Raw genomic sequence first — 24,928 nt, forward strand, 5'->3', positions numbered from 1 at the left:
GCCTGCGGGATACTGCATTCCTAGGAAGGACACGGCCTCCTCGAGATCATCCCGTGACGTCTGTTGACAATGAAAAGGTCATGTTTGACGCTATCCGGTGTAACCCTCATGCTAGCAAACGGGCCATTGCACAGGAGACGAACATCAGCCGAGCGTCTGCTATGCGTATATAACATTCCCACCGGTTTCACTCGAACCATCTGCACCTACACCAGGAGCTCCATGGTCATGATTTCGATGCCCGGGTGGTGTTCTGTCACTAGATCCTACAGCATGTGGACACTGATCCTGCTTCTCTAGCGACTCTCTTATTTACGGACGAAACAAGATTCCACAACAATGGAACCGTTAATCGCCATAATATGCATTACTGGAGTGTGGATAATCCCCATTGGGTGCGACAGACAGCTTTTCAGGTACAAGAGGCGTGAATGTACTGTGTGGAGTCATGGGTGATCACCTCATCGGTCCCCATTTCATTGAGGACCATCTGATCAGCCAACGCCATCTGCGGTTTCTCAAAGATGAACTAACAACATTGTTGAAAAATGTCCTACTCCTAGACCGCTACATGATGAGGTTTCAACATGACGGAGCTCCACCGCACGCGGCGGTGGTCGTCCGGAACCATCTCCATACGACGTATCGTGATAAATGGATAGGAAGTAAAGGACCTGTCTCCTGGCCCGCCAAATCGCCCGACCTTACGCCCCTGGATATTTTTATGTGGGACGATGAAAAACGACTGGTGTATGCACAGGAGCCGGCCAGTCCTTGTCACCTTAGACAGCTCAGAGAGGCATGGCGATCCGTTTCGCCGGAGATGTTGCAGATGACCAGACGGCCCTTACAACACCGAGCTCGATAGCTGTAGTCGCTTAAGTGCGGCAAGTATCCAGTATTCGGGAGATAGTAGGTTCGAACCCCACTGTCGGCAGCCCTGAAAATGGTTTTCCGTGATTTCCCATTTTCACACCAGGCAAATGCTGGGGCTGTACCTTAATTAAGGCCACGGCCGCTTCCTTCACACTCCTTGCCCTTCCCTGTCCCATCGCCGCCATAAGACCTATCTGTGTCGGAGCGACGTAAAGCAACTAGGTCCTTACAACATCGCGCATCTCTGTATCGATCACGGAGGTCGTCAGTTCGAGCAGGTGCTGCGTTCAACGACGTCGAGAACTGAAATCCTGTCACATGTTTTCTAGCGTCTATCAACCGAGCTCCATACCAACGGCCCTTTTCAGGGCCAAATAAACTAACCAGTCTGTGAAAAATGCCGGTATTAAGTATACAACCTTGCCATATACCAGGAAACTGGCTTTAAAAAAATACTTGCAGGGTACTTAACCTTCTAAGCCTCGAGCACTGTCAACTATCACACATCCTACCACGCGCTAGCCATTTGAGCTACTGCGACACTTGACCTACGGCGCCCACTTCCCAGTCTATACTGGTCACAGACCATCATCTCCACATCCTCGTCCCACCCAGCACCATACCCAATGCAACGATACATCCGGTCTTTTACAGGGTCAAATAAACAAATCAGTCCTTGGAAGCTATCAAGTATGCAACCTTACCACATCCCAGGCAACTGGGTGTAAAATAATTCTTATGTGGGATTCGAACCTCCTACCACGAGCCCTGTCCACTATCACATATCTCCCCGCCCGCTTGCCATATGAGCTACTGCGACACTTGACCTACGGCGCCCACTTCCCAGCCTATAGAGTACCGTGCTCCCGGTCTGTGCACCCACCTCTTGTTTTAAAGTACGTGTTCTGCGTATCTGTACTCGTTTTACAGGTTCATTCGAGGTACCGACAATGAATTAATAGTGGTACTCACGATTTCTACTGTCTTCTAACCCGTAAAAAGACATCTCGTTATATTACCCCGGTTTAGGGAGAGGGACCGATGTCTTTCAGAATTGTAGTAAATGTCAAGGGATGCATAAAACTGGATGGCAAGGGGCTGGTGGACCACCTGGTATATATTAAATCTCTATTCTGCCGTCATTCATAGCGATATTGAGAAAACGAGAATGTTTTAACTGCTGAAATTGATACCAGTTATAGGTTATCTCTTCTTTACAAGAAAAATACAAAAAAATCTCTCACGACCACGACTTTTGTACTTTTTAAAGAAAAATACGTTTCTTTGTGCGAAATGATTGTCTCATATTCGCCGTGATGACGTATACAGCTATATCTATCGGCATGAGTTCGAACTACATACATCCTAACTTCTGTTGCCTTACATAGATATATTGAGGAAACAGGAGCATTTAACAGACAGAAACTGGTACCAGATATTGAACCCTTTCTGGCCTGGTATACTATGCCACCACTATGCCAAGTATCCTTGACAACAGATGTGGCAACGCCCAAGGCCTGTGCAGGATTCGAACGCACACTTATCCGTATCACAGATCCTGATTACCGGCAATCTTGGGGTGGTTTATTCGAGAAAATAATATCTAGCTTACAGGCTTAAGGGTGTGGAGGAAAATTCAGGACGCTCTATGCTACGGCAAATGAAATTCTCCCAAGATGAGCAAACTAATATTTAATGGCCTTGGAGACATATAGAAGAACTGTAACATAAACTGATACATATTTTGGAGTACGTGACCCTCCGCAATAAAAAAAAATCACATGACAAAATAATTTTGAATTAGTTTCAGACAAGTCCACACCCATTAATGATCTAGTAAAGTATTGTATTTACAAATGCGCCAGCGAACCCTATTATTACATTCTCTTCGACACTGGGAACAAAGTTAAATCTAGACAAGAATAATAATTGAAGCTATTTGAGTGGTTAATGCCCACCTACCATTTACATCAATGAACAAAATAAAATTAAATTATACAGAATTTACAGAAATTATAGAATGATCCAATACTTGGGACCAAGAAAATCATTACATGAGTAAAGTCAGAACTTACTCACAAGAAACAAACAAAACCAAATAGATCTATATCTTTTTTTAATTGTTTAGGCCTATATCAGCAAACAGTAAACAATAAACAAAAAATTAATCAACACAAACTCGACCACTGACTGTATGTGCATTTCTGTCCAGGTCAAGGAAAAACCCGGATGAATTCACGTTGGTTTTGCCGAGATTCGAATCATAGATCTTCTGCCGTTATGGTGGGTCGCTGAAAAGGCTTCAAAAACGTCCATTAATTAGACCATTTACATGCAATCATCATAGTGTTATTTAGGAACTCCTTAATCTTTAAACTAATGCACTCACAAAATAAATAAAACATTCCTATTCTGCAATATTATTACAGTATTGTGGAAAAATGAAGTAGTAGTTTACAAATTTGTGAGTGGATGAAATGTCTTTATGATTTTATAGAATCTCTTAAGTTAGTGAGACGTACAACCGACATTATTATTATTATTATTATTATTACCTCTTACCATTAACTAAAATGAGTTTCATAGATTAACTAAATAAAATATAGAGTTAATGGTCCAGTATTTCCTAAAAGAAAAATAATGAAACAGAATGTGTTGCTCTCAAGGCGAACAGAAGATGGAGATATTTCTGCGCTATGCTGGTGATCCTACTTTTAAGAGTGCGACAGTAGAAGACATGCATGTAATCAGAGCACAGAATCAAGAGAAATTTCAGATGCTAGGTTGGGAATTGAAAGAAACTTAAAATACTGGATGCAATTCCGAAACACAAATCAAGCTCTACAGAATGCTAAAAATCAGCGGAAGAAAAACCAGTTTCCCTGACCTGATGCTATTGATGATGTTGACTGGATACGCGTTTGTTTTAACAAGCTCCAAGATTATGATGAGTATATTAACAGGAAAAGTGTGTGGGTGAAAGCTTGTAATTATTGCTAGACGCTACGGGTAGATATATATTTGTTTGCTGCAACGATTTCTTCTGCATGTCACTTCTGAGGGAACCCTCTTCCTCTTGTTCACTTGCGAGTAGACACAAGCAGTACCTTCTACTCTTCTCTTATACAGTACATATAAGCCAATGTATAATATCATAGACAAGTATTGTAGCTTTTCTTGTCATAAAATTATATGTTGTATGTCTTTTCCAAATGCCATGGAATTGACTTAATTTTCGTCAAACATTTGTTTCAGGATAAACGAGTCGAAATCCCTCTACCATTCGCGCCTACGGTGGACACCACCTTCCTCCCACGAGAGCCTCTGGAAATCCTGGAAGATGGAGACTTTCATAAAGTTCCTTTCCTGGCGGGTGCCAACGACGCCGAAGGACTACTAATGTTTAACAGTAAGAAATTCTTATTCTTGACGCTACGTACTGCAATCCGAATGTGCTCACTAGTCGTTTGTTTTGACCAGTTACAGCTCCTGGCGGTTGATATTTGTCAAATGGAAAATTTTTGTCTGTGCAAATGGAACACATCCGGAGGTCAGCATTGCCACCCCAACACGTATACAGACATCGTCAGGGATGGTAGGTCGATGTAAACAAAGAAATATTTCTGCTTGCCATTCCCATTGCGCGGAGATATGTTGAGGTGTACTACATTGACTATTTAGCTCATGGCTCCAGTGACCAATCCGGTATAAGAATATCGGAATCTTCAACCTATCGACATCTGTCTATCGCCAAAGAATTATTGTTTTCGTATCACTCGTATTATCCCACATACCTTCATCCGAAACATCTTTATAGCTTCTTTACTCTAATATCGTACTTCAGTTTCCTTCTGTAATAGAACTGCGTAACTGTGTTGTTATGATGAGGCCGACAGCCGACATATTTGGAGTCTGTGGCCCAAAGAGTTTAAATGTAAAAATAAAACATTGTATTTCCGTGCCGAAAGTTTGTTCTCTGTATAAGTCATGAAGCAGAGAAGTTAACGTTTCTGGTATGGACACTCCTGCGTTCCTATGTGTATATTTCTGATCATCAATGCACGTGGTTTTATGAACAGCTGATCAGTGATTGACAGTTGGGAGAAAGCCTGACACGGCGGGAACCAATTCTATGCGCATCAATAGCCAATGTCTGAAGCAATGTATGAACTGAACGGAAATTAGAGCATCTCCACTATATTTATTTTATGTTTATGCACTTTAATTATAATTACTTTTTAATTTTGTGGTTATTCACTAGAGCTCCAGGTTCTCTAGGTAAACCCTGGAGCTCTCGTTATACTATTATTATAGATAATTAAAGTGCAGTGGTGGACAGGTCATTTAAAGTTAGAGATATAGGTTTTCGAAATAAGTTCATCAGTAATGGCACGACATATTAGATCCGTTTAAAAATGGAGAATAAATTGAAAATATGTTTTTCAATATTTTTCTAGATTTGGATAAATTTCTTAAGTTGTACTTCTTCTTCTTCTTATTTTTATTCGTTCGTTTTGACCTACTAGGGACCACGGGGCTCGTCTTAACTCTTTGCTATGGTCTCCTTCCTAATGTTTATAGAGCTCGTCGTTGTGCCCGATTCTGCAGGTGTCATTCTCCTCTCTCATGCGTCCCAGTATCTTCCTCAAGACCATCCTCTCTTTAAGTTCTAGTTTCCTGAGTAGGCCTTTTCGATTCATCAAGAGGCACTAGAGTACAGAGGGTCTTACTACTGAGTTGTACTGCTTCAGCTTTAGGTTCTTGGAGAGGTACTTGGAAGTGCAGATGATTTTACAGGAATGACAGGCCCACTTTAACTTTGTGCACCTGGTGTCTATGCCCAAAATTTCGCTCTCATTTGCTGAGATCCATTCTCCTGAGTATTTGACTGCAGGAACTTTACGTATGGTGTTGTTTCCTAGTGGGATTGTAGGAGGAGCTTGCTTTATATTAGTGACAAACTCCGTCTTTTGTAGGTTGAACCTCAAGCCGGTTTTTGCTGCAATACTGTAGAGCAGGGCCTCTCAAACACCCAAAATCTCACGCGTGCAGATCGAGGCGCAAGAGGTCCGTGCACTGTGCATCGCTCCCGCTCGGCATGGCTCGGTTCAGCGCTTCGTCTCTGGGCTACTCGGCTAAGCTCGGCTAAGCTCGGCTCTACTCGGCTAAACTCAGCCCGGATTTGGAGCGCTATGGCGCAAGTGGGGCAGAGGGAGACAGGCGGAGCGAGCGAGACAGGTGTGAGGAAAGAGAGAGTAAGCGCTATTGCTCCAAATCGAGGAGTGGGGGTCTGCACTCTGGTCAACCAAGCCAAGTCGTCTTTTGCACCGTGCACAGTGCATGCACCACGCGCATGCACCCTGAGAGGCCCTGCTGTAGAGGCTCTGTAGTTGGTGAGTAGCCTCTTCCATGCTGTTGGCCAGTAGGATGAGATCATCATCAAAGGCTAGAGAGGGTACACTAAGGTTGTATTTCTTGTATCCAAGCTTCAGTACTGCTTCTGATGACATTATGGCAGTCCATTCCCTGATGATCTTCTCTAGTACACAGTTGAAGAGGATACAAGAGAGGCCATCTCCCAGTCTGACTCCTGTATGAATGGGAAAGATCTCAGAGAACTCATCCCTGAACTTGACTTTGGAGGTGGTGTTCATCAAGATAGCTTGGGTCAGTCTGGTGGTCTTCTCAGCTAAGTCTAGTTCCCGCAGAGTAAAGAGTGTATTGAGTCTTATGACTTTCGGAAATCCATCATAATGGCTACCCAGGAATGTCCCCCTCGGCTCCTATATGTGAGGATGGTCTTGAGGTTTTGTATCTGCTCTGTGCAAGACCTACTGACGCGGAAACCAACCTGGTATTAACACTGTTGAGAGTCCAGCTGTTCAGTGACTCTAGTTAGCAGGTTGTAGGTTACAAGCAACAGGGAGATGCCTCTGTAGTCGTTGAGATCGGTCATACTTCTCTTCTTGCGTAGTGGATGGATCATGACTGAGGTCCATTCCTCTGGTAGGACCTCTGTTCTCCATATGTCTTGGATGATCTGGGTGGTACTCTGGAGGGATTGTTCATCTACGTGCTTCCACATCTCTGCGACTATACCATCTTCACCTGGGGCTTTGTTGTTCTTGAGACAATTGATGATCTCTATTTCTTCCCTTTCGGGTGGTACAGAGTCCTGGTTCCTGACAGTGGGTACGGTAAAGGCCAGTCTCTCTTCAGGTTCTCCTGAGTTGAAGAGTTTCTTGGAGTACTCTGCAAAGGTGTTGGTGCAGTCCCTGTTGTTCATTTGAAGCTTCCCATCTGGCCCTCGGAGATGCAAGGTGGGGGCCGTTTATTATGTAGTATGTTTCTTTAGTAACTTATAGAGATATATTGAATTGTTTACCTTGAAGTCTTCTTCTGCCTGTTGTATTTGAGATCTGTTGTAGTTCCTCTTGGTTTTGCGGATGTTACTCGCTGGGTTCTTTTCGCGCAATGAATGCCTGATGTTTGGGTTCATCCTTGCGCTGGTTCCACTTGATCCAGGCTCTGCACCTTTTCTCTCTAGCCTGATCGCACTCTGTGGTCCACCAGGGGTGCTTCCCTTTGCTGGATGAAACAGGGATGGTTTCTTTTTTGCTAGTTGCTTTACGTCGCACCGACACAGATAGGTCTTATGGCGACGATGGGACAGGGAAGGGCTAGAAGTGGGAAGGGAGCGGCCGTGGCCTTAATTAAGGTACAGCCCCAGCATTTGCCTGGTGTGAAAATGGGAAACCACGGAAAACCATTTTCAGGGCTGCCGACACTGGGGTTCGAACCTACTATCTCCCGAATACTGGATACTGGCCGCACTTAAACGACTGCAGCTATCGAGCTCGGTGATGGTTTCTTGAGCGGCGTCTAGTATAACCTTTTATAGAGCAGGCCACCCTTATTCATGTGCATTGCGCCTGCGAAAACCTCTGTCAAATATTTCAGCTTAAAATTTTAGCCGGTCATGTTCAATATTATGCGAGTAATTTCAAAGAATTTTCGCTCTTGACATGTGCTGCGGTGCAGTATATCTACCACAACATTATAACTACTTGGCGGTTTTCGCAGGCACAGCGATTGATTGTAACTGCAATTTTCCCAGTCGCTTGATACGCCCGCCTCCACTCGGACTTGGTCATCCTTCACGAGCTGCTGGTGATCAGAGATGGTGTGAGAGACATCCTTGCTTCGTCACCTATACCCGACCCGTAGACCGCAGGTTCCACAAGTGCGCTACAAGTACTAGGTTGTACGTTCCTCTGCGCCTTCATTTCTTACACTGTCGGTATTTTCTGCCATGGTCTGCTGCAGACTTCTTGGGCTTAATCTAATCCTCAGATTTCTCTCTACCTTTCTGAATTCGTTAACGGAAGTTCCTAATTTATTTAGACCAAAAATGTGAGGGTTGGCGCATAAGCCAAGGGCAACTACTTTTGTTCACACCAATGCGGGATCTACAAATTTAAATATACAGATTGGAGTAGGGAGCGAAAGATGTTGTGGAATGTATGATTAATGCCTAGTACGTTTAACAGCTGTAGGATATAAAGCCAGGAAATTCTTGTGCTACATGATGTTTATTCTCACCGAGTAAAGTAACCTTCATACAGTAAATCTTCAAGGTGGTCCTGTGGATTGTCTACTGCACATTGACAGCGATGCGAGAGACGTTGGATACCAGTCACCTGGCCATGTGTGAATTTTGCAGTGCTAATAATGTCCTCTCTTGTCCCAAACCACATCCCATGCAATAGTTCTTTGACTTTGTAGATCAGGTCAAAATCATACGGAGACAGATCCGGCGAGTATGGTGGATGGTCCAGTACTTCCCACACCCAGCGCTGAAGTTACCTCGTCACTTCCACTCTGTACGCAGCCTGACTCACTACTGCAGTCTCATCGCCGTGTGTGTGGTACCGGTCCAACGCACCGCCATCTCGTGCTGTGTCTGTACTATCAGTGTCATGCTCTTCAGGACATATGGCCAGATGGGAGTGTGGAGCTTAAGATGCTATGGGATATATGAATGATACCGAGTAGGTTCACCAGGTGTAGGATATAGATCAAGGAAACTATCAGCCATGACATCCTTGTAAAGTAATCTTCAAACAGTAAATCTTCAAAGTAGTCCCGCAGTCCACGGTAGCACCGTGGAAATGTGAGGAAAAGAAATCGTTGCAATGACTTATGTCCCAACCCTCGTATGTACAAATTTTGCAAATTTTGCACAATTTTCAACTGATCACGAATTTATGGAGGTTATGGCGACCAATGGCAGCCAGTATGATAGAGTTCTATGAAGCAAATGTGACGATACCATTATGCAACACTCTAGAACTACGGGGTCGCGAGCTACACTAATTTCACTGCGTTGTCACAATTCCGATTTCAACACTCACTATAACTCACTATAACGTCACCAGTTAAGGAAATTAATTTTAAACAATATTTTCTGCCTTCTAACCGTACATGAACGATTTAGACGTAATTCATAGTTGTTCTATGGATATGTTTTACTCGAATTCAATAACACTCATATTTATGAAGCGGTGCATTATACCGAATTCTTGGTGGAACCCCTCGCTGTATACGACAGGAATTTCAAAGAATTTCCGCTCTTGATATATGGACTGCGGTTGAGTATTTCTCCCTCATCATTATCACATAGCTGTTTTTGCAGCTGAAGCTACACTTACTGTAATCCAAATACTTTATAAACGTCCTGCGCGGAAATCGGCCGCGTATGTGGGAGGAGTATTCGAGGGGGAGCTACCGTATCTCCCACTCCTCTCGCTGCCCAGTCTTTGTCTAAACATCGTGCTAAGTACAACGTGTCAACAAACAAGTGAAGAGATAGCGAACCGAGAAGAGATAGGCGCTAAGCAGACCTCCCACACTAACTATGCGACCGCGCTCCGCCAATCGCTCAGAAGGACGTTTACTAAGTATTTGGACTATATACATTCCAGTGTGACGCTCGAAACCCTACGCGAGGCACAGTACACGAACGAAACGAAAAATCTATTCTATGTCAAAAATAGAAACGAAACTTGCACATTTGAAGACGCACACTGTCTTGGAGTTCACTTAGACCTCAGCAGAAATGGGTACCCGGTTTTTAATTCCACGGGCATTAGAACGAATCCATCCCGCTTAGTTTCGAGGTTAGATGCCTAAATCTTCCACTCTTCCAGGGGCCTTCATGGCCTGTACCAAGATGTCTTTGTTATAATGCTTATAACGCCGGGATGAGAGGTTCAAATCGAAGAGCACTGGCTTACTGAGCCCGAATTGGTAAATATCTTAACATTTTAAACGAATATGGACGAATATTCCAAGGGCCCTCGCTTCAATAGCTGGCTTCGCAGTGTAGGGGTAGCGTGTCTGCCTCTTACCCTGAGGCCCCGGGTTCGATTCCCGGCCAGGTCAGGGATTTTTACCTGGATCTGAGGGCTGGTTCGAGGTCCACTCAGCCTACGTGATTACAATTGAGGAGCTATCTGACGGTGAGTTGGCGGCCCCGGTCAAGAGAGCCAAGAATTAAGGCCGAGGGGATTCATCGTGCTGACCACACGACACCTCATAATATGCAGGCCTCCGGGATGAGCAGCGGTCGCTTGGTAGGCCAAGGCCCTTCGGGGCTGTTGCGCTATTGGGTTTGGTTCGGTTTGGTCTTTGCTTCAATAACTGAATCTACTTTCTTATGGGATGTTTTCTTGTCTCATTCAGTTCTGATGGCTCACCAGAGGAAATTGAAGATACTGAACGATGATTTTGAGCGCTTTGTTCCAAGAGACTTGAACTTGCCATGGGGCTCGGAAGAATCACTGGAGGTCGCTGAGATGATGAAGACTTTCTACTTGGATGGACAGCCAATTACACAAGATAACCTAAACGACTACAAAGACGTAAGTAGAAATTTGCTGTACTCAGGTAACTCTACATCTATTATTATGATAAATTAAACATTTTATTTAAACTTTCTGACCCATGTTCCACAATATATTATGCTGTACGAGTACTCTTCCTTCTGGGTGTTGACATTCTTATATTTCTTTCCACGTGTGCGCGTATGTGTTAGACTTTTGCGACTAACACCTAAATGATTGTCCAGCTACATGACTGAGTGTTCTTGGCCTTCTGGCCCTGTGGATGGAGGCGGTAGAATAACATCCTCCGTCTCCTCTGCCTGTCATAAGATGTGATAAAGTGGCTCCACGGACTAACTTGGGAGCGTGGGTTGGCAACCATGGGCCCTTAGCTGAGTCCCGACATTGCTTCCACTTCTGCCAGATTCCTCACATCCGACCTCCATTGGTCAACTCTTGTTATTTTCCAACTGCGACGGTATTAGGTGTCGAGGTTTTCGTGGCCCTTGCCTTTCTTTGTCCGATACCTTCATTTTTCGAAATGTCAGGCCCTTTCCATTTGTTCCCCTTGATAGAGGATGGTTTTCCAGTTGCACTTCCTCTTAAAACAATAATCACCACCACCACCACCACCACCACCTCGGGACCTCTTGATTTCGGTCGTAGGTTTTTAATAGTAAATTATTAATACTCTTAACTCGGGGACTAGATAGTTGTTGTTTTATCCCAGTATTCGTGCAATACACATATTCCACACACTTCACTATCCTCTATCACAATAACATGCAGTGTCCCATACATGGCAAACGCCGCCCACATTCAAGGACTGCATCCGGCAGTAGTCTTCAGGTTCTTCTGCCAATTTTACTTCACCTTGGAAGGGTCGCGGATGCGAACTGTGTCCATGTGGACTTGGACCTGCTCTTTTTTTTTTTTTTTTTTTTTTTTTTTTTTTTGCTTCACGTCGCACCGACACATATGTCTTATGGCGACGATGGGATAGGAAAGGCCTAGGAAGTGGAAGGAAGCGGCCGTGGCCTTAATTAAGGTACAGCCCCGGCATTTGCCTGGTGTGAAAATGGAAAACCACGGAAAACCATCTTCAGGGCTGCCGACAGTGGAGCTCGAACCCACTATCTCCCGATTACTGGATAATGGCCGCACTTAAGCGACTGCAGCTATCGAGCTCGGTGGACCTGCTTTACGGCCGGATGCTCTTCCTGACACCAACCATGCGTGGAGGGTTGTATCCACTATTGTTTGTTTCTGTAGTGGTTGGTAGTGCAGTGTACTGTGTGTAGGTCTATATGAAGAGGAGTGCGTCAGGAAAAACACAAATATCCAATCACCGATCCAGAGCAATTAACTAGACTTGGTTAAAATTCACGAACCGGCCGAAAATACAATCCGAGAACTCCTGAACCGAAGGCCTCGACGCTGTCCATTCATCCAACGAGCGGGACCTGCATCCGGCTTTATTACCCACACGAGATTATTATTCTCGTGTCCTTTCTGCTTTACAAGCTTCCTTGGCAATTTCTTTCTATCTTCTCCATCTCTTCCCATCCAAGCTTCTATGGAAGCTGCCATCAGAATTAGGATAAGCCCCACGTGCTGTCCGGTATTGTATTCCATAGAACGCCTCGCGGGCCTGCCTCTTCCGTGCCAACGACCTATTGCTGCCTGGCACTGCTGAATCGCGATCCCCATGTCAGCAGTCGCTTAATGAACAACCTTCCTCTTTGCTTGCGTGATTACAATCTAGATTATTATTATTACATAAATGGTTTCAGCATATTTTAATGTTTATTTTCATAATTATTATAAAATGGCCAACACACAGATAATGTTCACTACCAGTTTATAGTGTGGAGTTAACTGGCTACAGTAGTCATTAAGGGATTTATTCAGGAAAATTTTAGCAGGTATCTCACACAGCATCCAGGTAAATGTTAGGGTACTTCAACGTTAAACACCGTCACCTATCTTTATCCTTCTTACGTACCTTAATGATGCTACTGCTTTAGCACTGAGCTACTCTGCAGCAGAATATGCATGCCCTGTTTGGTATAGATCATGTCAAGCCAAACAGGTGGATATTGCTTTAAATGAAACTTGCCGGCTTATAACTGGTTGCCTAAGATCTACACCTTGTGATAAGGTATATTGCTTGGGTGGCATTGCTTCCCCAGATATTAGACGTGAAGTAGCTGCCAAACATGAAAAATCTAAAGTAGACATTTCACAAACACATCCATTACATGACTATCAACCGGCTCAACAACGATTGAAATCGAGGAGAAGTTTTCTTCATTCTACTGAGTGCCTTTCGGAGTCACCTCAATCAAGACTAACTCCCTGGAGATCCAGAAACCTCGATCTCAATGGATGGATGAATCCATCTGAAACTCTTCCAGCCGGTTTGAAGAGTCGTGGTCTACATGGAAGAGTCTGAACAGGCTACGGTCTGGGGTCGGTCGATCTAAGAACAATATGAAGAAGTGGGGTCTATCTGAAGAGTCAACCCTCTGAGTCTGCGGAGAAGAACGAACTATGGCGCACCTCCTTAATTGCAACTCCTGCCCTCTCGTTTGCACCATGCAAGATTTAGTGAAGTCCACACCAAATGGTCGAGATCTTGCCAAATTCTGGTCCAATATGATATAATTGTTACTTTGAATGTACCTCTAGTATGTTTTTTACCAGTTAGGCCTATTTAATTATTTTTCATTCTTAACTAATAATTTATGTGATGTATTGCTTCTGAAATAAATAAATAAATAAATAAATAAATAAATAAATAAATAAATAAATAAATAAATAAATAAATAAATCCTTCTTACGGACACTATCTCTCGAGATCTGCCACATGAAGTTCCGTGGACTTTGCTTTGTGTCAATGATATACTCGCTAGCACCACCAAAGAAGATCTTCAGTATCAAGTTTAAGCTTGGCATGGCTTCCTTAGCCGGTTTGGTCTTTGCCTCAACATGAAAATAGGAGAGTTCGTGAACGTCTCAGATACCGGCAGCATGCAAGTCAACGGCAACGATGTCTATGGTCCAGCTTACAAAGAGATTGAGATATCTGTGGTGAGAGGTGCGAACAAGAGTAAGTGCGGGCTGGTTGCATAGCAAGGCATGCGTTAAGGTGCTCTGTGATACCTGAAGTCCAAAATATATCGAACAGCGATTCGCCCTGTTGCCCTGAATGTATCCAAGTAACAACTAAGAGCGCTGAGGATCAGCTCCATGTTACGGAGATGCGAATGTTGAGTTGGATTTTGGATTTCACTAGCATTGACCATAACACCAAAGGTGAAATGAGAAAGAAGGTGGGTATCGCACCCAACCAAGAGAAACTTCGATAAAGTTGTCTACGGTGTTATGGTGACTTCTTACGAGTATCACCTTCTACCGTAACCAGTATCGCACACAACATGAAAGCTGATAAACATAGACAAAGGGGCCGACCAAAACAGCGTAGGCAAAAACACCATAAACCTAGACCTGAAAAAGACCATCTTACCTCCAGTAGACGCTTTGAACCGTATTAAGTGAAGATCCAAGACCCGGTGAGCAGACCCTAATCCAACGGGACAAACGCCAAGAAGAACAAGAACACTAACGGTTTCTTTATGGATTAGAACAAGTTTATTACTTTCATCGATATATCAGTCTCATTTTTGTTGTTGCTATTTTGCTTTATGTCGCACCGACACAGATATGTCTTACGGCGACGATGGGAGAGGAAAGGCCTAGGAATTGGAACGAAGCGGCCGTGGCCTTAATTAAGGTATAGCCCCGGCATTTGCCTGGTGTGAAAATGGGAAATCATCTTCAGGGCCGCCAACAGCGGGGCTCGAACCCACTATCTCCCGATTACTGGGTACTGGCCGCACTTAAGCGACTGCAGCTATCGAGCTCGGTAGTCTCACTTTTGGCCGTGACAATATGACAGTGACTGAGATGAGCAATGCTGATGAATGGCGTGATGGTGTCACTCAGATGATCGCTTAGTGTATGTATATCGGTGGATTTGGCAAACTAATATGTAACAACACGTGCTAGCTTGGTGGAAAAAGTAACAGGAAACTATCACACTATTTCTCTAGTAACCGGGCGAGTTGGCCGTGCGGTTAGGGGCGCGCAGCTGTGAGCTCGCATCCGGGAAATAGTGGGTTCGAATCCCACTGTCGGCAGTCCTGAAAAATAATTCTCTAGTACACTTCTGTAAATGACACCGTTGCTCTCTACGACAGCTGCTCGTCTATCCCTCGGGCTGAGAACTTGGTTAAGAATATATTGAATACATTACACTTCCGAAACTCTTTCAAGAAGTACATTTATTCATGGACAGAAATATGAGACACATTGAAATATTTCCATTATATATTTTCTTTTGCTAGTGCCTGGTGTGAAAATGGAAAACCACGGTAAACCATATCCAGGGCTGCCGACAGTGGAATTCGAACTTACTATCTCCCGGATGCAAGCTCACAGCCGCGCGCCTCTACGCGCACGGCTAACTCACCCGGTATATATGTATACATTCAAAACCACAAAAATTGGCCGGCAAAGAAATATTTAATTTTTTACATTCTCGAAGTACGAGCATGTTAGTAAACTGTGGACAGTCGTTAACCGAAGAGATGGCACTTGGAATCCTACCACCTGCATAATATGTTTCATCCTATTTCAAATAAGAGGATTTTTTTTACTAGTTGTTTTACGTCGCACCGACACAGATAGGTCTTATTGCGACGATGGGACAGGAAAGGGCTAGGAGTGGGAAGGAAGCGGCCGTGGCCTTAATTAAGGTACAGCCACAGCATTTGCCTGGTGTGAAAAAGGGAAACCACGGAAAACCATTTTCAGGGCTGCCAACAGTGGGGTTCGAACCTACTATCCCCCGAATACTGGATACTGGCCGCACTTAAGCGACTGCAGCTATCGAGCTCGGTAGAGGATTTTGAAAGAAAGTCATCTTCTGCGACGGCTACTTATTTATCGTATGACTTTTAGTGCCGGGAGTGTCCGAGTATATGCTCGACTTGCCTGATGGGAAGGTCTTTCTATCTGACTCCCATGGCCGACCTGCAACTCTGGCTGTAGGGCGACAGTAAGATAGGAAAAGGGTGAAACCTTGTGTCAGCACATAGCCTACTCCTGTCGAATAACAATAACGGGTCTGCTCGAGGCTTAACGTCTCCATCCGACGGACGAATTAGCATCAGCAGTGTCACATGCCCTCACTCCCTATGACCACTGCGGAGAGGTCTGGAATTAAATCCAGACATTTGGCATGCAATCTGATGATTAGGAATTCGATACCACCACCTCCACTCTCCTGCCGGCCAATATTATCATGATGAACTTTTTCCCAGCGACGAGACTCGAACCGACTAACCACGATGTTAGACTTGACGCTTTAACGATGATAGCCTCCAGCCAGGCTGCGTTTGAGTGTACGTTTGTTTTAACACTAACTCTGCAACATTTCGTTTGATAATTGAGTAACATCTTTAATTGGTCCGGCCCCGCGGTGTAGAGGCCAACGCGTCCGCCTGTCACCCGGCGGCCCCAGGCTCGATCACCGGCCGGGTCAGGGGTTTTTAATTGTAAATTATTAATATCCCTGGCCTGGGGACTGGGTGTTTGTGTCGTATTTAACGTTCCTTTCCTCACATTCAACACTGTACACTTCCGTGATGCCACTTACACGCAGATTCATATCATATGGTGAAAGTAGTCGACCCCCCGAACAAATATCATTTTCCAAACAAAAAACACAATAAATCTTCAGTTTCAGCTGTCTTTAATGCTCTACTTGGCATTCATGTTAAATTCTCAGCAAGAAGGCTGGTCGGCTCCTCAACAGTGATGGTGGTGGTTATTACTGTTTTAAGAGGAAGTTCAACAGAGCAACCAACCTCTATTAATATTAATCGGAGCGAGGCGTGAAAATGAAAGACTCCATAGCCCTCGCAACCCTAATACCGTCGGGGTCGGAAGAGAACAAGAGATCACCAAGGGAGGTCGGATAGGATAGAAGAAAGCAAGGAGACTGGTGCAAGTTAAGTGGAAGCAATGTCAGACTCAGCTAGGAGAACCGTGGTCGCTAACTCACGCTCCCAAGTTGAGGTCTCCCTTTTGGTCACCTCTTACGACAGGCAGAGTTTGCTGTGAATATATTCTACAACCCCAAACTAGAGGGGGATTGGATCCTTAAGAGATCCATCATCAACTGTCAAACGTTGCGTAAGTATCACTGAAGAGGTGTATTTTTAGGCAAATGAGGAGTAAGGTAGTTTCCCGTTGCCTTCCTCATCGAGCCAGAAGTTGCTGCAAATAAAAGTCGGCGAAGTCCATTGAAATTCAAACCCATCCTACCCTATGAGAAACATCTTCAAACCACCCAACACAGGGACTGGCTGCATACGGAATGGCATTATTTTCATATTGTCAAAGCCAGGGATGAAACTGAGATACAAATTGAAAGTAATGAACTTGATCTAGCCTATACCAGAAGACACAGCACAGATTGCACACTGTTATCATACCAGAGATGGATCTAGGCCATATGAGCTCATAAATACTCCTGGCAAATTCATCCATTTATAACACAAATCCCTTAGATTATCTTAGGTATTTCTCATGGAATTGCAAAGGCAAAGCTGTGCAGTCCTATCCCGGGACACGGTGGCTTTTCAACGAGAAACCTCCCGAGATTCTTACAGTCACTCGCATAAATATTCGTCCGCGTTCGTCATGTTAGGACAATAGCCCACAGCACCAATACAATAAAGAAGTTAATTGTAAACAAGTAATAGTATGTTTTATTTGCCATCTGAACAGCTGAGGACATAATTTATAGCACCCTAAGCGCTGGCATCTCGAATAAATAAAAAACAATCGCACTGCTTGCAGGAAAGTCACGTTGCAAAAGTATTCATCCACAATAAGAACTCAAGGAATGTTCAGTCATTGTCTAAGTATCAGAAGCGCGTCGAACGTCCTTTGGAATCAATCACGGCTTGAAGGCGTTTCACCATGGATGTCACCAGTTTTTCTGTCACTTCCGAGCCTATTTTGTGCCATTCTTCCATGAAGGATTGCTTCAGAGCTTCTTTATTGGGAATACGCTGCTTGCTCAATTCACACTTTAATTTCGCCCATAAATGCTCTATGGGGTTTAAGTCTGGGGACTGGGGTGGTGTCTGCAGCACATGAGGTGTATTGTAGAGTAGCCATTCCCGAACAACCCGAGCAGTGTGCTTAGGGTCATTATCTTGCTGGAAGAAGTATCCACTACTAAGACCTAATTTTGCTACGCTGGGTGGTAAGTGTTGCTTTAATATATTCAAATACACCATCTTATCCATCCGTTCAGGTATTATATGGCAGTTGCCTACCCCAGCCACCGACATACACCCCCATACCATTATGGAACCTCCTCCATATTTTACGGTTGGTTGCAGATTTTGACTTTGGAGCTCGGCGTTCTTCTTTCTCCATACACGTCGCTTTCCAGAGCAATTAAATAAACAGAATTTGCTCTCGTCCGCAAACAACACGCGTTTCCAAAATGCTGGTGGCTTCATAACGTACTGTTTGGCAAACGCCAGCCTCTTCTTACGGTTCACCTCACTTATCCAGGGCTTCTTCCGACTTGTACGCCCCTGCAAACCAGCCCTGTGTAACACACGTCGTACGGTGTCGGTACTGATGTTCTTCCCAGTGGAGGTTTGTACTTCTGTTCGAAGCACAGGTGCAGACACATGGGGATTTTTCTGGACGGTGGGTATAATGCTTCACTCTTCGCGTGCTGTCAGCTTCCTTGGCCGCCCAGGTCTTGCTCTGTTGAGTACAGTTGCACTGGTCTTATATCGCTGAATGATACTTGCGACTGTAGTTCGCGGTATTCCGGTTTTTTCAGCAATTACTCGTTCCGAATTACCAAGTTGGTGGAGTTGGATACGTTGGCGTTCAACAACAGTTCGTTCCCTTATCTTACCCATTATACTCAAGGCATGCACTAGTTAACTCACCGACACTGTCCGTATCACTGATGGACTGAGCTTGGTGATGTGTCTCATTTCCTCAATGCTGGGTTCGTTCTACAAGCCAGTGCACAAGGTGGACGAATACTTTTACGTTGCCATTTCCTAGCCCAACCACACTCATTATCATTTACTAACTAGTATTGACGTGCAAGATGTATATTCTTCCGGTATTATTGTACGTATATATTGGATATGCACTGCGTATTTGTTTCTGAACGTACCCGAAGCCTTGTAATGCTTTTTTGATGTTCAATATATGAACAGGACAGATGGACGAATACTTATGCGAGTGACTGTATTTCTTCCAACGTTTTCCTACGTTCTAGTGGGGTGAAGGGTGTAAACTTTATCACACTTCTGGATTTAGCCCTGTTTTACAGTCTGATGCCCTTCCTGACACCAACGCTATGTGAAGGTATTCACTTTTACGCGTGGTGATTGGTAGTGTAGCGAGTTATGTGTACATGAAGAGTATATTGGGACAAACACATACACCCATTCCCAGAGTCAGAGGAATTAACTAGACGCGTTTAAAACCCCCGATTCCGACCTGGAATAGAACCCGGAACTCTGAAACGAAGGCCTTGATGCTGACAATTCAAAGGAGCCGGACTTCCCGACTTCATGACTTACTGTAATATGTAAATTTTGGGACTGTATTAATTTCAAATTTTGGGGCAACTATGTCTATTTTCTCCTAACTAATCACAATTTCACACAAGACTGGGCTGAGTGGCGCAGCCGGTTGAGGCGCTGGCCTTTTAACCCCAAACTGGCAGGTTCGATCCTGGCTCAGTCCGGTGGTATTTGAAGGTGCTCAAATACATCAGCCTCGTGTCGGTAGATTTCTTGGCACGTAAAAGAACTCCTGTGAGACTAAGTTCCGGCACCTCGGCGTCCCCGAAATATCGTAAAAGTCGTTGGTAGTACGTAAAGCCATTTATTATTATTACTATTACTATTATTATTATTATTATTATTATTATTATTATTATTATTATTATTATTATATTTCACACGTAAGAATCCATGTTAGCCGAGTGCAGCCATGTACATATATTGTAATCTACGAGGGTGGTTACCAAATATCTTCCTCTCGTCTAACGTGAGTCTGTTATTTCTAGGATTGTGTTGTTCCTTTCAGATCTACACTCCTCAAGGAAATAACTTTTGGGTTCAGTTTTGGCGACATTTTGTTCACAGCTCGATGAACTTAATGCGAGGGATTCCTTGCGGCAAAGAATGGCTTCCAGAAATATTCTTTAATTGTTACTGAAACAAAAACGTACTAAAAATGTGTGTCTTATTCATCAGGCTTTTTTTTAAAATCCCCAGTGGTCTTACTTAAAAATACTCAGTGGTAGGTCAATATTGTTGTGGGTGGTTTTACAACGAATGGCTATAGAGTCTTTTATATAACACAGAATTCTATTTGACGAAAAATAATGCATGCACCTGATGTTCCATTGTCTACCGTGACCGAGTGCTCAGCCAACAGAGCACCCAGTGAGAAGACCTATTCTAACACTACGGCTGTTTCATGGCCGCTTCAGCCACGTGACTGAATAGCACTACCTGATTGGGTGAGCTGCCTAAGGTCATATCTGTTTCTTTATAATCCTACAATCCGCTGCTGAGTACGCTAGCCGTGTGTGGTATGATTCAGTTCATCTGAACCAAGTGGTTACTGCTTTCACTTGAGTCTTACAGACAGTACAATTTTCTCAGGGCGCGTGAGTTGTGCCAACGCCCTAATAAAATAGAAAACCGGGTGAGTTGGCCGTGCGGTTATGGGCGCGCAGCTGTGAGCTCGCATCCGGGAGATAGTGGGTTCGAACCCCACTGTCGGCAGCCCTAAAGATTGTTTTCCGTGGTTTCCCATTTTCACACCAGGAAAATTCTGGGGCTGTACCTTAATTAAGGCCACGGCCGCTTCCTTCCCATTCCTAGGCCTTTTCTGTCCCATCGTCACCATAAGACCTATCTGTGTCGGTGCGACGTAAAGCAAAAAAGGAAAAGAAAAGAAAAAATACGAAATTATTTTATTCCATTTGTTTAAATGTAATGTTACATTATAGTGTGTTTTTCCGATGAAATGAAATGGCGTATGGACGTTAGTGCCGGGAGTGTCCGAGGACATATTCGGATCGTATGTCCGTAGGCGACCTGCACGTCGTGATGAGGATGAAGTGATAACGAAGACCCCAGCCCTTGTGCCAGCGAAATTAACCAATGATGGTTAAAATTCCCGACTCCACCAGGAATCGAACCCGGAACCCCTGTGACCAAAGGCCAGCACGCTAACCATTAAGCCATGGAGCTGGACTGCTTTTCCGCTCCATGTAGCTTACTGTAGTTACTCACTGCACTGTGCGAAACCGTCCGCCAGTCTACTACGCCGCCAAGGCGTTGGTCCTGTTTCCGACGACTCGGCAGCTTCACTCCCTGGAATCGCGCATACGCTCTGACTCTTACCTCATGCTTGCTAAACCTGAACGAGGCGTTGTTTCAGTTTCCAACGCTTTGTGTTGACTTTTGTTTTCGAGTTCCGCGCGAGTGTATTATTGCTTACGCAATCAAATCGAAGGTTTAAAACGTTTTAATATGGGTGGTGAAAGCATACTTAAACAATAATTAAGCAGTAGTTTTTCATCACGATCTTATAGTGAAAAGAAACAAGTGATTGACTGTGGCCAACCATGCCCAACCTTTTTCAGGGCTGCTGACGGTAGTTTGTTAATTTAATGTAATTCAGTTTTGCAATATTACTGTATATCATTACAGTATAGGCCTATACAATTGTACAATGGTGAAGTGACTGAAATAGGGGCTGCCTGGACGAGGCGGTAAAGGCGTGCTCGGTTCACCCGGAAGGACGTGGGTTCGATTCCCCGTCAGGAAGTCGAAAAATTTAAGAAACGAGATTTCCATTTCCGGAGGTGCACATGGCCCTGAGGTTCACTCAGCCTGCAGCAGAAATGAGTACCAGGTTAATTCCTGGGAGCAAAGGCGGTCGGGCGTAGAGTTAACCTCTCTACCCCATCAAGTGCCGAGGTTACGGATAGTATAAGCCTTTACCTTCCACCCCTCCAAGGGCTTAATGGCCTGTACAGAGTCACTTTTTGAAGTGACTGAAATAGCCAAAGTACATATTGTACCTCTGAAAGAAAATCGTAATTCTCTGCAGACTCCTTAACCTCCATGCATTTCTATTACATTAATTCATTTCGTGATCTGAATAATCTGGTAAAATAAATAGGAGGTGGGAGAGGAGAAATGTGCGGGCTTGCATTTAATCCATTAATTTCATCAATAAAAACGCCTGAGCTTCTGGCCCAGGAACGCCACAGCATACAGAATAATTTATGACTGCCTGAAATCTATATCTTTATATACACTATACTCCTTGGCAGGCATAGCCCCTCCTGGGGTACGTCGTGAGGTCATAGCACAAGCTGACCAAGCTCACCCACTGTTTGGTCACCAACCTTCAACGAGACGGCTCAAATCGAGTGAAAACTTTGTACGGACAACAACAATGCTCAATGGAAAATCTGAGATAGCCAAGCAATCCACTATACCACCAGGCTGGGACAGTGGGATTCGAACCCACTATCTCTCAGATAAGGACTACTTAGCCTTCGTGATTATGGTTGTAATATCTTCAGTAGGGTGGCACTCGTTGGCTGAACGGTCAGCATACTGGCCTTCGGTTCAGAGGGTCCCGGGTTCGATTCCCGGCCGGGTCGGGGATTTTAACCTTAATTGGTTAATTCCAAAGGCACGGGGGCTGGGTGTATGTGTTGTTTTCATCATCATTTCATCCTCATCACGACGCGCAGGTCACCTACGGGTGTCAAATAGAAAGACCTGCCCCTGGCGAGCCGAACCCGTCTTGGGATATCCCGGCAGTAAAAGCCATACGACATTTCATTTCAGTAGGGTGGCGACAGTGGGATTCGAACCGAAGCTTACAGCCAAAGAAAGAAAGAAAGAAAGCCCTCTGCAGGCCACGACACCAACCAGGAAATCTGGCGATTACTCAACAGATTTCTGAGTGGTGTGGGGAGATGTAGAGTTAATCTACGTAAATGGGGACACCTACAGGGTTCAGATCTATGTGAATGTGGGGAGAGACAGTGTTATACCTGGGCAGCTGTGAACTATACCCATACTCTTGCACAAACCAAGATTTAATGGCAGACTGTGACAGGGCTACGAAAGTGGCCCATTTGTCGGCCAAGATATAACGAGACATTCTTTTTAATTTTTTAATGTATAATTGGACCCTTTCTGTGCTGCATTGTATTTGCACGTTACTGATTCCGATTCGAGTAAATAAATCCTACAAAAACGGACTATTTGGATCAGTCCCCTTTTGTTTTCCTCCGTTGCACAGGTTTGTAAGAGACTAACTCAATTTGGGTACAAGAATCGGTTTCTATGCAAGAAAAGAAAATGACCAGAATGGGTCCAAGGCTCCTAATTCTAGATTCTTCATTTATTGTGGTCTTGAATTTAGATGCGCCGTAATACATAGTGTGATGCAGACTTTACTCATGCAACATGTTCTCATCGCTGAAGACTATACTGTACATCGCGACGTTGCGCCTCGAAATACCGCTATGTAACAATGTTGAGGGAAGAAATACTGACCCGCAGAACATGTATCACTCATGACGAATATTCGTTGATACGCTGTAGTTCATCCGATACTGAAACTTGCATAACAGAAAATTTCTGGTCAAAGTTCTAAGCTTAATATTATTACATACCGGTTTTCTAGGCACAGCGACGATATCTAGTTTTATTAGAAGTGAACAAATGATTGGACTTAGATAAATTGATGTCCTACTGAACACAACGTGTAAGTTATGTTATAACGTCTGTTCCAGTTGTCAACTGACCGATTATTTCTGCTGGGAATTCATCGAACCTTTAACATCCAAGCCAACTTCTCAGAGGAACCAATGTACCAGTATCTAATGGTTTACGAAGGCAGGCTTGGATTCTTCAAACGGTATCTTGGAACAACTACTATGGAAGGTATGTACTGCAAAAAAGCTAAATACATATTAGTTTCAAGTACTGGAAAGGAACAAACAATATGTGTCAAGTCATAGGCCTATACAGAAAAACAGGAACACAATGATAGGTCAGTATGGGAAATGAGAGAAGCTGAATGAAGACACAAAACAACAAGAACAATCTTCACATCTTCTTACACTGTCGTCTCCAAATAGATAGGCTCTCTCCTCATCAATACCAACTCTTCTACATCCATTTCTTCTTACCCTGCATAGCGTAACAGTTAGTGCTACTGTAGCTGCCGTCCTCGGAGGCCCCGATACTACCAGACATTTAAAAATGGCAAGAGGGCTGGAGAGTTAGTATTTGTTTAAAAGGGTACATGCAGCTCAACATTGGGCGGGGGGTCGGTCTTGAAAAGAGCTGTACTACCTCAGCTTGAGGATACTTCATCCGCCTCCGTGGCTAAGTGGTTAGCGTGCTGGCCTTTGGTCCAGGGTTCGATTCTTGGTCGATTGTTAGGGGTGAGATGGGTGTGCCATCTCCAACAGACGTGCAGGTCAACTATCAGGCATCAACTCGAAAGACCTGCACTAGACCTACCGGAGGTCACACGTGATTGTTATTATTATTATTATTATTATTATTATTATTATTATTATTATTATTATTATTATTTCTTTCTGCGTTAGGGTCTTCTAGGGATTTAGTAACAACTTCAATGGTTCATCCTTTGTTGTTTCTTCTTCCTCCAATTCTCCTTCTTCTGCTCACTATGTCTCCTTTTCCTCCTCTCAGACTATTTTGAGCCTGTTTTCTTTTCCTCCCGACCTTGGAATCCGTCCATTTTTAATATTTTCTTTATAAAAATATCTCTCCCTTTGTTGTTGTTTCTTCCCAAATCTTTCTTGACTTCACGAATCCGGGTTGTTGTTGACTTCTTATTCCAAAGATATTTGGTGATCTTTTTGGTTAACCTGTTGTCATCCATTCTGTGTAACTGTCCAAAAAATATCAATCGTCTCGTCCGCATTGTTTCTGTTATGTTTTCTATATTCCGGTTTATTTTATTAT

At 44.0% G+C, this 24,928-nt stretch overlaps 1 protein-coding gene across 2 annotated transcripts in view; it reads left to right on the forward strand.

Annotated features, from left to right (window-relative positions):
* The window catches only part of LOC136877310 (juvenile hormone esterase), a 129,978-nt gene that overhangs the window by 46,926 nt on the left and 58,124 nt on the right, over window positions 1-24,928 (forward strand). For both annotated transcript variants that reach the window (XM_067151244.2, XM_067151243.2), the window contains exons 6-8: window positions 4,132-4,285; window positions 10,621-10,799; window positions 23,722-23,872. In XM_067151244.2, the coding sequence (XP_067007345.2) occupies window positions 4,132-4,285; window positions 10,621-10,799; window positions 23,722-23,872 (484 nt within the window). The remainder of the gene's footprint in view (window positions 1-4,131; window positions 4,286-10,620; window positions 10,800-23,721; window positions 23,873-24,928) is intronic.

Source organism: Anabrus simplex, chromosome 7, assembly GCF_040414725.1.
Source record: "Anabrus simplex isolate iqAnaSimp1 chromosome 7, ASM4041472v1, whole genome shotgun sequence".
In the NCBI taxonomy this organism is placed as follows: domain Eukaryota; kingdom Metazoa; phylum Arthropoda; class Insecta; order Orthoptera; family Tettigoniidae; genus Anabrus; species Anabrus simplex.